Consider the following 15,227-nt stretch of genomic DNA (forward strand, 5'->3'; position numbering starts at 1 on the left):
TTGCCCTAGTTTGTACTGTGCCTATGTTGTGCCAGGAAAGTGAGCAAGCCAGAAAGTTTGAATTCTGTGCTTTTTTTTTTTTTTTTTTCCTCCCCTATCCATCTAGTAAGCACATTTAATCATTTAATCAGGTCGAACTTTGTGATTTGCTTTTTGGGGAGTATGTAGATGGATAGGAATACGGTGGTGATTTGACTTAATGACTGTGATGCTTATAACACTTGACCTAGCTAACTCGTTTTAATACTTATCTAGACCTTGAAACTAGTTTTGTAAATTAGTTTTGAATATCCATATGTATGTGTAAATATATATGTACAAGGGTTGCTATTAAAGTAGTGCCTCCTATTTTATTCTATTGGCCCATGACATTAGAGGTGGATGTTGGTGGTACAGCAGTAGAGGTTGAACCTTCCCGCCAATATCCCGTTTCATTTTGTTGTGGTCTGACAGATGGCAGCAGAGGGGCAGTCTGAGACAGTGGCATCTGACATGGAAACGTGTATAAAGCAAAGGTGTGGAATTGAATTCATCCATGCGGAAAAAATGGCACCCACTGATGTTCATCAACACTTGCTGAACATTTCTGGAGACGGAACAGTGGATGTTAGCACTGTGAGGCTGTGGGTAGTTTATTTCAGCAGCAGCAACAGTGATATGAAAGATAAGCCATGTTCTAGGTGGCTGTACACAGCTGTCGCCACAGAATGAAGAGCATCTTGATCAGCACATTCATGCAAATCAGTGGATAACTACTAGGGAACTGTGTATGGAGCTGAATATTGCACCAGGGGGGTCCCACTCTTGTTCACACAGGAACGGAGAGAATACCGTATGTAAGTTTGTCAGGACCTATTGAACCAATACCGTGTGATCCAGGAAACTGTCACCTTCAGTCTTGTTTCTGAGATGAGATGTGATGTCACCCCTATAAGCGAGAGTCAAAATAGTAGTCTATGGTGTGATGACATGAATTTCCAATGAAAGAAAATGTTCAAGATAGAGAAGCGAAAGTGATCTGCATTGTGTTTTGAGTTAGAAAAGGGTGATCCTTCTGTATTTCCTGGACAACCACTACTTTGCAGTGCTGACTGATCTGAAGGTTCAAACTACTGGAGTCAGGCAGAGGAGGTGACTACCTTTCTCATGCAACACAGTAATGCTAAGCCCCATACCAGTTTGAAGATCATGGAGCATGTTGCCAATCTTAGGTGGACTGTCCTACCACACTCACCATATTGTTCAGATTTGGCACGTTCTGGCTTTCATCTGTTTGGCCAATGAAAGATGAACTGTGTGGGCAGTGTTTTCCTAGCAGTGAAGCTGCCATGGAAGCTGTGAAACAGTTGGTCACCTCCACTGGTGCAGATTCTTATGAGCACAGCATGCAGGCTCTTGTTCATTGCTGGCAAAAATGCATGGCTGATGGTGGTGACTGTACTGATAGCATTTTATAGCTTGGAATTTGCTCTCCCAAATAGTTTTACTGTGCTCTTTCTTGCAGTTTCCATTGAAATCATTGAGGCATTACTTTCAGAGTAACCTATGTATATTTTGTATATAGGAAAATTTGGCCAAGAAGTTGTCAAGGTTCAGTTTCGCTTGTGTGCACCAGTTTAATGAAAACAGTGTGATTTCCACCCTACATGCTGTTCTGGTTTAGAGTCGAGGTCAGTTAATCTTCTGCAAAAGCAGGAGGATTTTAAAATTATGACCACAGTCCTCACACAAAATCTTTGTGGTTTGTTACTTACTACGTTCATTTTTTGTAGTCCTGACTCTCATTATACAGCACTAAGGGTAACTGTGATGAGTATAACAGCTAATATTAGGAATCAGATCTCTAGTTCTAGTACTTAAAATATTTCTCTCATTCAGTGCCTTAGACTAGTCTAGTGCTAGTTGTACACTCTATGTCTGGAGTTTGGATCTTTGCTGGAATATATCCCAAGACTCAGTGACTGCTGTGGATGTTTTGGAAAGATAGAAGTACACTGTCCAAAGACTGGAACTCTAAGTCTTTGACCTGGGGAATGTTGTAATTAACTGTCTGTGCACTTTGCAGCTTGTGACTCTCAGCTGAAGTAGTGTTTGTCTTCTGGAAGGCATGCAGTGCCAGCTTCCTTCCCCATCTCACAGCTTTTCTCCAATTACAGAAGTGTGAAAGCTGACTTGAAAAATACCTAGCGTGCAGAATATGTCCAGAGTAATTACAGTGAAAGAATCTCTGTGGGTTTTGAGCTGCCAGTGTGTGTGCCATGTCAGACAGCGATCTGTTCCCTGCAGGGAGAAGTACCAGACTTGCTATCACCTATTCAGAGTTGGACAGGGAGGCAGCATGCATTTTAAATGCTTGTGATGCTGCGTGCTCTTTGCAAAACAGCAAAGCCATTCTTTTTCATAATACTGATAGCTTTGTCCCTGAAGCATCCAGGAAGGCAATGTCAGTAGCAGCGTAACAGTGTTTTGATTTGTGTCCCTTCTCCAACTTGTACAGAAGCTAGTGAATTGAGGTGATAGGCACCTGAAGGAGTAAGCTGTGCCTTTGGGCATCTTTTTCCTTTAGAATGCTGACAGCAAGAGAAATGATTGGCTTTGACTTCACTTGGAGCAGCAGCCATTACTTTTGGAGCCCTTCTGTCCGTAAGTCTTCCATACTGATGTTAAATTTACAGGTGAATATAGAAGGTGAAATTAAAATTGGGCTTATCTTGAGATGTTTGATAATACATACAACGCTTTTAAGAGGTACTTAGGATTCAACTTAAGTTTGTTGTTGAATGGTTCAGTCTTTATATGAATTACCAGTTGTGTTAGCAGCAGCAGCAGCCTGTTTTCATAAGGTTTATGTCAGGCTAAACATCTTAATAGGTAAAAGTGTACCAGAGGTCCTCTTATCCAGAGAAGCTATAAACAGCTTTCTCAAGAAAGCAGTAAACCGTAGCTGCAATGTGTGAAGATGGGGAAGAAGACAAAGCAAACTTTTGCTCTCTGTGGTGTTTAAGATCCTGATTATATCTAAATACGTCATACATGGGGTTTCTGTTACACACTCATCTAAGTATGACTTGATTCAGATCTTGAGTAGGTTAGACTGCATGATGTAGCGTGGTTTTACGTTTTGTTCGTCTCAGGTTTTTTTTAAGGTGGATCTTTGATGCTGGGCACTTTCCCTCAAATGGAAAAGTTCTTGAAGTTGGAAGTTTCAGGATTTTTTTAATATTATCTGCTGACTGCTTTGGGGACAGCTGATGACCTAAATTGGCAAACTGTATGCACTCTTTATATACACAGGTAGAGGTTTAACAATGAGAAATGCTGAGATGATAAAAGAAGCCTCTTAAACGTGGTTCCAATCTTCTGTATGACAACATTGCAGAAAATTTTCTTCAACTTCCCGATTTTCTGCTCTTCCTGTCATCTTTTTGTTCAGTTCATTGGAAGGCCTTTACTTTTTAATCTTAAACCTGGCAAATGTGGAAAGAGTGAGAGCTGTAGGCAAGAGCAGGGAGTCGTAAATGTGCATGTGATCCAAACATGGGCCAGAAAAAGGCGTTTGGAAACAACTCCCACCATTAGTTGTTTTTTTGTTTTTTCTTTTCCTTTTCTATTTGAACCTATTTAAGCTTAATAAATATACAAAATAAGCTTGATGAAGTGTACTCTGTACCTTTGGACTTGTGTTTTCTGGTAAACTTGGTCTGAGCATGTTTCTGGTAAGTAGACCTTACCTTACTATGAGTGTTAGATTTGAGTCCACGTTGTAATTCATTGTGGTTGAAAAGAAGAGGGTAAGTTTCTGAATTAGATTTTAAGGAAGATGTTTAATTGTATCTCAGGTAGTATCTACTTATTAAATCAACTATTTCTAATAATAAACCACTGAAATGGCCTTGAGTTACAGAGGATTTGGTTACAGTTGGCAGTGTTGTTTAGTTGAGAATTACAAGACAACTTCCAGAATTCTTAGATATTATCAGAGTTGATACTTTTAAAAATGAACTAAATGTAAGTCATGTCATTGTTGAGATTAATGTTTTAAATTATCTGAAACCTGATATTTATATGGTATTGGTATTGCTTGGGTTTAAATTCAGTTTTGTAGATTCAGTAATTTCCCTTGATCTTAAACTCTGAGTTAAAAAAATCTTGTGGAATTTAGATTCTTTGAAGAAGAAAGGTGGATTTGGGGACAGAAGAGAGATTAGCAGCTCTTTGATTTGAAAAGTTGCTTTGTTTGCATACAGGCCTCCAGCTTCAAATTTTCATCGGGTGTAGTTGCTAATTCCTTGGCTTAGCCTCCATTAAAATGCCGATTAAAGAGTTGTTTTGAGGATGTGGTGTTATATTAAATTCAGACTGAGTCAATTTTGGTCACTCCCCCATACTTATTTATAGTGACTTACCGTCTAAAACTTCTTAACTATTTTCTAAACCCATTTCTAGAGCATCTTTCTGCCTTGGCCAATAAATGTTTGATGGAAATACGAACGTGGATTCTGCCGTTTGTTCCTTACTCTATACCTAGTAAATTATACTGTCACAGTTACAGAGAACTGTTCCTATCTGGTGCTGCTCTATGTCAGGTGTCCTGACTCCTCAAATTTTTGTTGCTTACTTTCCCAAGACCCTTCTTACATTCAGAAGTCACATGCAAATGATTTTTTGTCATGGGTGCAGCATGGCTAGCACACTTACTTTTCACTTGATCTACCACTTTTATCTTTATTTTGGTCATTTCTAAGTAGTGCATGTCTATCACTGGTTGTACTCAACAGCTACTTTTCCATGTCGTTTATGTTTTTATGGTGATTGCAGCTTCACGTCTTGCACCAGGAGTTCAAGCTTGCTCCTTAGACAGTTACAGGACAGCTAGTGACACCACTGCTTTTCATGCCCAGCTACAGTTTTTTACTAATATTAGCAATATTTTTTTTCTGTGTTCCCAATTCTTAATCTGCTGATTGTTTTTTCGTCTTGTGTAGTAAAGCAGGGTGTTATAGTTAAATGATTCTCTCCAGTTTCCTGTCATTTCTCATTGTAAAGCTCATTTTCTTTCTTATGCCAGTGTTGATCTCGACAAATTTACAAATACGTGTTTTTATCATTTTCACTAACAAGTTTTAGTGTTTAATTACATATTCAGTAACATTAAGGAGGTTTTTTTCTAGTTTAACTGCTTTTGAATTGCAGCTTTCTTCTAACCATATTTTTGCATTTTTTGATTTCCACCTCAGTAAGGAATCCCAGAAGAACCTTTTGTAACTGCTTATCAACCAAAAAAAGACATAATTTTATGCTACTGTTACTACATTGAAGGGAATTTGAAGGCAGTCATGCTAATTATGATGAAATTCTTTTTGTTTAGGAGGATGCCCACTGATTTTAAATGCTTTGTATTAACTGAGTGAGTAGTCAGAAGCACTTGAATGTAGTCCTAACTAACCCTTAAAGCTAAGTATTTGGTGCCCATTTCCCTTTTCCTCTCCACTTTCTTCTAGGACAAGAGCTTTAGTGGCTTGAGAAGGCTTCTTTTTCAGTCAGTTCTTTTTATTACTGTTCTTTTGACTTTGTCATCTCATGAGCTCCCCCTGGCCAGCTAACTAGATGAAACTTGGAATAGTGCTGCAGTCTTTTTAGATGGCTCTAATTTCAGCCACAGAATTGTCCTTTCCTTTAGGACTGGATGCGAGTCTCCTTGTTTTTTTCGGAGATGTCAGCTTTGCCCAAGCTCTCTTTCAAACTCTTGCCAAGTTTCTGCCCCACCTGAGAAGTGCATATTATGGCTTCAGCTGGTGAGCTCACATCCATTTAGCCTCCTGTAGGACAAAAAATTCTATGCCTTCAGTATGTTGCCCTTTTTTTTTTTTGTTTCCCATTTTTTAAAATATACTTGCTTAGAGCCATCTGAATTCTTTACAACTGATGAAAACTGTAGTAGAGTTTTTACTCATGCTGGTGGTGTATCATAAGTTCCCCTCACAAAGAGGTTGTTGGAGCTGTGTTGCAGTACTTACTGGTTATTACTGTGCATTTGTGGCTTCGATCCTGGGCAACAGTTCACTGTACCCCTCATCTGTTCCTATTTTTGCAATCAGTTGAGATTCTGAAGAAGTCTGTGCATTAAATAACTTTCTGCTCACTCATGATATTTATGGTACACTGAAAAGAGCCACAAAAGCACATACCCACACTGTAACTGTAGGACTTCTACCAATCTTTGACTCAGGGAGGCTTTGGAGTGAAAGAAAGGGTGCAGTGTAGACAGACATGATTGAGTGATAAGCTCAACTTTGCATGGAGGCAGTCTGCATTTGTAGGCTATGGTGATGGTGGGCCCAAAGGAATGGGTATTTGTGAAAAAGCACTTGGTTATCTTGACAGAAGGCAGAGGCATGAAGTTCTCTCTGCTAAATGTGACCACAGTGTTCCTCATCCAGCCAACCATAGACAGAAAGTATCTTTTGTAGTGTACCACTCTTGTGTTTGACAATTGGCTACAGGGTTAACAAGCTAATTAGCACATTTTCACTTGTGCAGCTGTAAGTTTTAAAAGCATAGGGTAGAGGATTGAGGAAGTTTGATCTGTAGATAATAGTCCTTCAGTTTTCCTAGGGCAGTTTTCCAAGTACGTATTTTCCAAGTAAAAGCATTTGGAAAGTCTGCAGTGACTTCCCCCCTCTTTCTTCCATATTCATAATGGGGTCACTAGTTCTGCATCTCCTGGAGAATAAGGTAATTACTTATGGCCAAACGGTGAATGGCATTCTCTGATGAAGTTCACTAAGTTCACTAAGGGTGAACCCAGTTGAAAGGGCTCTGGCTTAATTATGCACCCAGGAGGATGAACAAGGGCTAGAATTGCATACCAGGGCTTACATGCTCTTTCTAACACTTCCTGCTCTCCAGCATGGGTATTCTGGCACTGGCTGCCATTTGCTCCTGTTTTTTTTTTCTTCAGTTTATTTTATTTTTTTTTATTTTCCCTCCTTGCTTCTCCGCAGTTGTGGTACTAGAATAACTGCTGGCTGTTTAGGAAAAAATGTTGCGGCTTCTGGGTTGGGAGCCAGGCAGTACCATTTCCTATGTCCTCAACTGGTCTGGCTCTGAGGCAAGCCAAGGAACCTGTGTCTGTGGATATTATGGTTAGCGCAGGCTAGCCTATATATAGTTTGGTTGATGGCTTTAGGCAAGCTATGGTGAACCATGATCTTTTTTGGAGAGGAGGAATGAGAGGGATTGCAGTGACAAGCTTTCAAAACCAACAATTAGTTTATGTTTTCAAAGTACTTCCACAAATGGAGAGGTTGCAAAAAAGCGTAATATTTTACAATTCTGAATGTAGAAATCTGTGGCTTTCTTTTCTTGTTCTTTTTGTTTTGTTTTCTTTTTAAATATGTAGGACGTTATCTTAGATTTCATTGTGTTTGGAAACTGCACATCATGTTGGACATGCTGCCACTCAAGGAAAATGCTGATTTGTTGGCAAGTATAAAAGATACAGAAAGCTTAAGTGTCACTTGAGGGTAGGAGGGAAGCAGGGAATAAACTTATCCAATACATTTAACTTAAGTATATAAGGTTGTTATAGAAGGGTATATCATACATGTCCACATCTGGACGTGCTGCTGATTGTCTAAAAGTCTCGATCAATTATGGTCTCTTTTGAAAATAACTCAGTTTATGGATCAGAATTTTTTTTCTGAGTGGGAAACAAGTAGCAACAGTAAACCTAATGGTATTTTTATTCATTAATCTGACAGATTTTTCCTGTGATAAGTGCTTGAGCACCACAGAGGCTTCTGCAACCAAAGCACACAGAGCAGGCACAGAAGAAGACTCGAATGGCAGATCCTATTCCTTTCTAAGTGTGTGTTTTCCAGCCTAGTGTTGGAAGCACTACAGGTGTGCTGCAGTGCACAAAATACTGAAGCTGTTAATTAACTACTCTTTCTCTCCTAAACCTACTTTTTTTCCATTATTAATACAAGTAAGTAAAATCCTAGTGGTCTTTGTCAGATTCTTATTTTGCAGTCAGAACCTCCTAGAGAATGATACTTGTATCAGTGCTTTTGTTTCACAAAAGCCATAGTTGTTATTTTTCTCTTCTTTCTTGAAGCCAGATTTCTGGTACAGTGCTTGCAGCATGAACCTATGGATGTCATTAACAGTTTTGTCACCCTGCTTTTTGGATTGTCTGTGCAACACTATGAAGCAGCCACTGTTAGAAAGGTGTCTCACCTGCAGCTCCTGATTTGGATGAGTTTTGAGTGCTGAGATCATGTGTTAATGGAAGTAGCATAAAAACATATCTAGAGTTTGAGCCAGATTCTCACATCTTTGTGTCTTTTAAGTTGTGTCAAAGAGCTGTAAAGAGCTTGAGAAAATAGTTGTTCATGGAAAAAGTATTGAGAGGAGCCCCAGCTCTGCTCTCACTCCATTGTGTTACAGCATTTGTGGAGGGTAGGGTCAAGTAAAGCCAAACTGTTACCTTTCTCTGACTGTTACTGATACTTCTTCGATAGCAGAAATTTGAACAAATTTTTTTTATTATGATAAAAGAAAACATGAAATGCCACTTGGTCTACTTGGCTTTCCAGATGGCATGATTTATATGTAGACTTTGACTTCATGTGAGGGCTGTATAGCGTACCTGTCTGTCTGCCAGTCTCTCATTCATAAGTTTTGAACACACTGTTTTTTTTGCAGGTAAGCTTGAAGGAAGAGACTGAAGTCAAATTTAGACACCTGAAATGTTTGTGAGAACAGCTTGCTTTGTGGCAAGAAGGCAAAAAGATATCCTAAGTCGACAGAAAAATGATTTTCCTGTATCTGAGATAAAATATGATTTAAATTAACAAAGTGCAATGCATAAGCTGTTTTAACAATGCCTTCACCCTAATTTTTCACACTGTGACAAGAGATACCTTTAGTATTTGTCTCTTGTGAGAAACATTAGTTTTAATGCGTTGAAGAACATTGGCAAGGTAGTGACATTTCTTCACATTTGGACTTGTCTGGTTGCTTTGATGGTTTTACAACATAGCCTAAACGTACACTGAAAACACATCCCAGGCATTTCTTCTTGGGGTCTTTGTGTTGAAAATAAATTTCCCAAGCAGTTCATCTAGCAGGTGAGAAGGAAATAAAATTTCTGATTTATAGTTAGGAGCAGTAGGTGCAGACTCTTGACTTTCACAGGTCAGTTAACTCATGGAAACAAGAAATCATTTCAAAGTATCTGTGCTCCTGGTCTTTCCAAGAGCAGTCAACATTGCAAAATGTTGCCTGTTGAACACCTTTACTCTGCATGTAGAAGCTCCTTCTTATCACCTTTCATCCTCTGCAAAATGAGAGAGAAATTCTATACGCCAAGGCATGGACTACACCACCTTCTTACTATAAGATTATGGTAGCACCTTTTTCACCAGTTTCCATTAAGAGATTCAGGTGCTAAACAGCCCTTCTTTTTAGAATCATGAGGCTAACTTTGAGTAATCTTCTTCATTAAATGATTGAAGTTCAATACGGAAGATTTTTTTTTCCTGCCTGAGAAAGGGCAGTACTTTGAAAACCAGCTCTTTCATTACTTTATCATTTACAGCTATTGCCATTTCTACAGACAAGTAGACTTGGGAATATACGTTGATGTGAAATTTTGCAGGGAGCTGGGAATTTGTGGTTTGTTTTGTGTTCAGTTTGATGTCCACTTGCTTTCCTTTCCCTGCAAGAGATTGATTTCTTCAAATACTTGTCACTAGGAATGTGCTAAGTTTGCAGTTGTTTTCAAAACATTGTAATTTATACTTTATTAACATTTTCATAGATGTTACTAAGTATCACTGCTGAAATCATTGCATTAAGCAAGAAAATATTGCATCTGTTTCACCTACTGTTTTTTGGCTGCCTGTTCCTCATAGTTGTTCTTCTGAGGAGTGAAATCTCTGCATGTTAGACTAATTACTGCATGCCAGTTCTTTTATTCTTAAACAGGCTTGAATATCAACTGTGCAACTGTAATGAGACATGCAGCAATTTAGGCAAGGGTCCAAATGTCTATTACATGTGTGCTGTTGAAGTGATGGTTCAAAGTGAATGTAGTGCTAATCGTTATCTATCTCCAGCAAGCCACAGATTGGTATTCCCCATAATGTTCACTTTAAATGTTTTAATAAGCAATATTAACTAGCATCGGTGGTCTAGGAGTCTTTCAAACTGTTGTCAGTTCATAGTTGCTCTTTGCCATACATATTTACTTAGACCTGTGCAAGGATCTGCCAAGGTGACACCAGGTGAGTTAAATCCATTGATTACTACACATTCCCTTCTGATACTTAGCCATACAAATGCATGTGTTGATTGTAGTCACATAATAAGAATAACGAGATTTGTGTACATTTCCTGCTCTCTTTTTATTTTTTCTCTCTTAAAAGCCTGAGACTGCAGCTGTGCTGAAGCGCACTGTAGAGGCTCTCATGGAGAGAGGAGCCATTGTGAGGAACCTCGAAAACCTGGGAGAAAGGGCTCTGCCGTATAAAATCTCCAAACACAACCATCGCCACAGGAGAGGAGGGTATGCATGATGCATTTTTTCTTAAAAAGCCTTTCAGTGCTCCTATAAAATGTACTTATGTAACTGTCATCATCTGGTCTTCCTTGTGCTTTTGGGGAGTAGATATGCGATGTCTGTCACCTCAGCAAGGCTATGCGGGGCTCTTTGTGCATGTGTTGCCCTGTTTTGTGCCTCTTTGTTTTGCCTGGTGTTGGCTTCTTGTTCGTTTTCAGATGTCATGTTGTGTGTGGCCCAAGTTCAGGCCTTCAGAACTGCTTTCCCTAGTGTACACAATGTTATTTTGTTAGGGCGTTTTTACGTAACTGTTTTCCAAGCCAGTCAGGCTGTTTACTGATAAAAGTCTTACTTAATCTGCTGGTTGCTAATTGGCAAGATTGATTCTTTTTATCTAATGCATCTGAACTAAATGTTAATCAACATATGTATCCCGTAGGACTTGTGTTTGTGGTACGGCTGTTAAAGATGACCATGTAAGTGCAGCTCGCTTAGAGGATAAAAGCTTCCAATTGCCCCCCGAGACGGTTCTCAACTGGCCCATCAGGTGCCAGGCTTCTCTTGGGCTGGCTGGGTGGGTGCTGTGGGTTTCACCCCGATTGCTCATGTTGGTGTTTGTTGCTCCTTGGACTACCTCCGACATGGAAATGGAGGCTGGCTCTCCTCTAAGGTTGAGAAATGTTGCTAGGCAACCTGTGCTGTGCGGCGCTAGGCCTGCCTGCGGTAGTCCAAATAACAATTAGCTGCACGCTTCCCCCATCCTTCCAGTGCAGCTGGCTGTCATCGGGTGGCTGACCAGTATGTGTGCCACCTTCCTTGGTAGCCATTTGGTACCAGAGAAAATGAGGTGATTCCAGAGGTGTGCTTTTTATGAAGCCATCCTTAGATCACTTCCTGGGGCTCTGCTCCCTCTGCTGAAGACCTCTCCCTTCTGTGAAGGGGAGCACAGCAGGCTGACAGAAAGGATAGGGAGGGAAACCTCTGTGGTGTGCCGGTTCCTTACCGAAAGCAATGGCACTTGTGGCCATGAATTTCTTGCACTCTTGTTCCATAGTGCGATCTTGTGATAGTCTGCATTCAAAATGTGGCTCAATCCTGTATGTTTTGCATTTTAGTCTTGCTGTCTCCACACAGGAGCTAATCAAAGCCTTGTCTCAAGGCAGAATTATTAATTATCTTATTCTTTTCAGGGTGATTAAGCAAAGTGAGGAGCTAATATAACTTATTATAGATGGGAGCTAAGGCTGAAGTTGAGACATCCAGATTTTCTTTTAGAGCACTTAACACCTTGAAACACTTTACCACCTTGGATCACAGTTTCCCCTTGGTTTGAGTAGCAACAATTTGGAGGTCAGGTCTTGGTTTCTTCAGCAGAGAGACCAAAAGAAAAGAAGGAGAACACAGTAGACAGATAGAATTATGTAACAGAACTGAATAGAAGGCATATCACAGAATCGCAGGGGTTGGAAGGGACCTCAAGAGATCATTGAGTCCAACCCCCTGCTAAAGCAAATTCCCTACAATAGGTTGCACGGGTAGGCATCCAGACGGGTCTTGAATATATCCATAGAAGGACATTCCACCATATCTATGGGCAACCTGTTCCAATGCTCTGTCATCCTAACCATAAAGTTCTTCCAGATGTTTATATGGAACTTACCGTGTTTAGGCTATTACTTTGTTTTACTGAGTTTTAGGCTATTACTCCTTGTCCTATTGCTATGCACCACTGAGAAGAGCCTGGCCTCATCTGTTTGCCTCCTGCCTCCCTTTAGATATTTATAAACATTAATCCTTTCTCCAAAGGATCTTTCAGATATGTAAGCTAGTTTAACTTGTTTACTACAACAGATTATCTGTTTAATAGGGAGAAGGAGGGGATCAGCGTACTGTAACCCTCTTCTTTGCAGTCCTTATAGGAGATAAATTTTCTGTTTGAGATTGGGTTTTAGTAACAAATAATTACCATGTTTTAAATCATGGTCATGAAGCTGTCAGATTAATGTGACCATTGCTGTTCTTCCTCCACCTCCTAGTTTAAGTATTTCTAAATAATTAGCCTTCATTCTGCTTGCTGTGGATTTGGACTCTCTGTATTTGAATATGGCAGTTCCCTGCTCTAAATTGTCTGGCTTTTTAAAAGGGAGAGGTGATTAGAAGTGTGTATTACAGGAAAGAATAATGTTATTTGGATAACTTAAATTCAGGAGAAACAAGATGTTATAACGGGAAGGAGCAGCAGTTTCTGAACCTAGTAATGTGAGATAAGGCATTTGTGTACATATGCCAGGGAGGTTGCAGTTCACTGTGGGTGATGGATTCCTAATACACTACTTGATATTTTATATGGTCTGAAGAATAACTTACTAAGGCTACTAAACATAGTATGGGAACAGAAAGTGAACAGTCAGATCTTTGTCCACCTCATAAAATCAGTCAGTTCCACTTTACAGCACCCATAAAAGTAACTTTTTTTTTTTTTTCCTAACAGGAAAACATTAAAAAGAAAGGGAAAGAAAACTCAAGATCAAGCTAAACATACACCTGTACTCACTAAGAAATCTAAGATCTCTGTTTCTAAATAACAAGTTAATTCTGCCTGTCTCCTCTTCCATACCAAGTTGGTATTGAGCGCTAGATTAAACAGCATATTAATCAGTGTGGTCTCTAACCTTTTTTCTTTTTAATTATTCTGGGCTTTTTCTGAAGTGACTCAAAGGGCTTCTGTGAGAGTGCAAGTGATGCTGCGTTTCTGCAGGGAGAGTGGTGAACCTTTGAAAGCTTTTCATTTTTGAGGGGTGGAATTGTTGGTTTGTTTAGTTTTGTGATTCTCAGCAGAGCTCTTCAGGTAGTTTGTTTTCTGAGAGCATGTAGATGTCGTGGGCTCAGGATGCACACTGAATCCATTACTTCCTTTGACCTCCTGAGTGGTTTTACTTTGTGAAAATTAGTGCAATACAATATTCATAGCATGGTTCACAGCTTAATAGAGAGCATCTCTTAGAGACAGCCCTAGTGACCTCTGCACGAACCATCTTTCTGTCACTCAGAGTGTTACAGAGTCCCCTCAGCTGCATGGAGTATTTACTGGGAAGACAAAATGATTTTCCTGAACATCCTGGTTCCCTTATAAACAGCTATTGTTACCCAAGCTGTTTCCTTATCTTGACTCAAGGCCCATCAGCGTGGCACTGCCAGCTGCTCACAGCTCTGCTGAGACGTGCTCTGCAGCATGTCGAGAGGCCATCCTTCTCCCAGTCTTTTGCTGTATGTTCTCTTCATTTAGTTCGTTTTAACTTCATTTTAGTTAATTTAACTGTAATTCAAGTCTTTACATACGGTGCGTAGCATAAAACAGTGTGACTGACGGAGGCAGACAGAGGTGTCTTTAGTAAGTGGCAAAGAATTAAACCTAAAATGCATGTCACTGGTCATTAAGCAGGTATCCTGAATTCTCAGTACAGATTTTTTCCCTCTCCGTTCTGTAGTGCTTCAGCATCATCTATCTCATCTATACAGCATTACAATCACATTATGAATTTAAGAATATCCAGGAGACTTAGTGGAGAGTGAGAATTCTGCTGCCAGTTGATCTATAAAGCTGTGATTTTTCAAAGGTTGCCATTGGGGATAGTGGCCCACAGCTGTCACTGGAATGAACGGTTTTACTCCACTGGCAGCTTTGAAGACCTCAGATCACATGTAAAATTGACTTTTTTCCTCTGGAATATTCACTGACAGGTGGTCTCTGTGCACTGAGTGTATATTAAAAGAAATTTAGGTCTTTCTGTAAAGTGCATCTCTTAAAACAGATCTCGGAAAACAGCTTCTGTTTTTTAGAGACCTAATACTGACAGGCTTTGAATTTAGGGAATTATGAAAAGAGTATACTTCAGGAACTGTATAGATACATGAGGAGAATAAAACTTATAAACTGCTAGTGGATTGGTATTTTAAATGGAAGTTAAAGTGACTACTAATTAATGATGTCAATTGCTGTAGCAGAGCATTATTTTGTTTTTAAATTATTTAAGAGTATGATTCAAGTGTATTCTGTAGTGTAAAAAAAATTCTTAACAAATACTGTTCACCTTACAGATGAATGAAACGTGACACAAGCATGCTTTGGATCCAGTATGGGTTAGGTATATAACTAACTGTACTGGGCACTGAGCCTGAGTGACTTGCCCATGGCCATCACGTCTCCGAAAAAAAAACAATGGGAGAGTGTAAATAAGGTTTCTCGACTGTATTACCTAATGGATTATAGGTTTGTGCCAAGTATTTGTTCTGCTAGCCATGACTTAACTGCTTTTGATACAATGTACTTGAATTGCCTGTACATTTTTTTAGTACTGTATCATACATATAGGGATGTATTTATTTCTGGAACAAACAGAAGCGAACTGATTTAAATTAAGTGTATGAATTCAAGGAATGTTAAACTCTAGATTTCTTTGCTGTTTAAAATGATACAGAAACAATGAATCTCTCAAAGCTGCTTTCAAATGAAGGGTCTAAACTATGGCTTGCTGATGACATTACAGAGCCATTGCTGCCTATGTGGTCAGTGCTGAACTGAGGAATATTGCAACTGCTTGTAAAATGATAGACCTCAGTAGTACAGTCTGTGGGTTTGCACTTTGTGGCATACCTGTTT

General features: G+C 39.5%; 1 protein-coding gene across 2 annotated transcripts in view; it reads left to right on the top strand.

Moving 5' to 3' along the window:
• Nucleotides 1-15,227, top strand: part of MRPS6 (mitochondrial ribosomal protein S6) — a 45,955-nt gene that overhangs the window by 23,534 nt on the left and 7,194 nt on the right. For both annotated transcript variants that reach the window (XM_031612608.2, XM_090122217.1), the window contains exon 2: nucleotides 10,434-10,573. In XM_031612608.2, coding sequence (XP_031468468.1) covers nucleotides 10,434-10,573 — 140 coding nt within the window. The remainder of the gene's footprint in view (nucleotides 1-10,433; nucleotides 10,574-15,227) is intronic.

The sequence above is a fragment of the Phasianus colchicus genome, chromosome 1 (genome assembly GCF_987193195.1).
Source record: "Phasianus colchicus chromosome 1, bPhaCol1.hap1.1, whole genome shotgun sequence".
NCBI lineage: Eukaryota > Metazoa > Chordata > Aves > Galliformes > Phasianidae > Phasianus > Phasianus colchicus.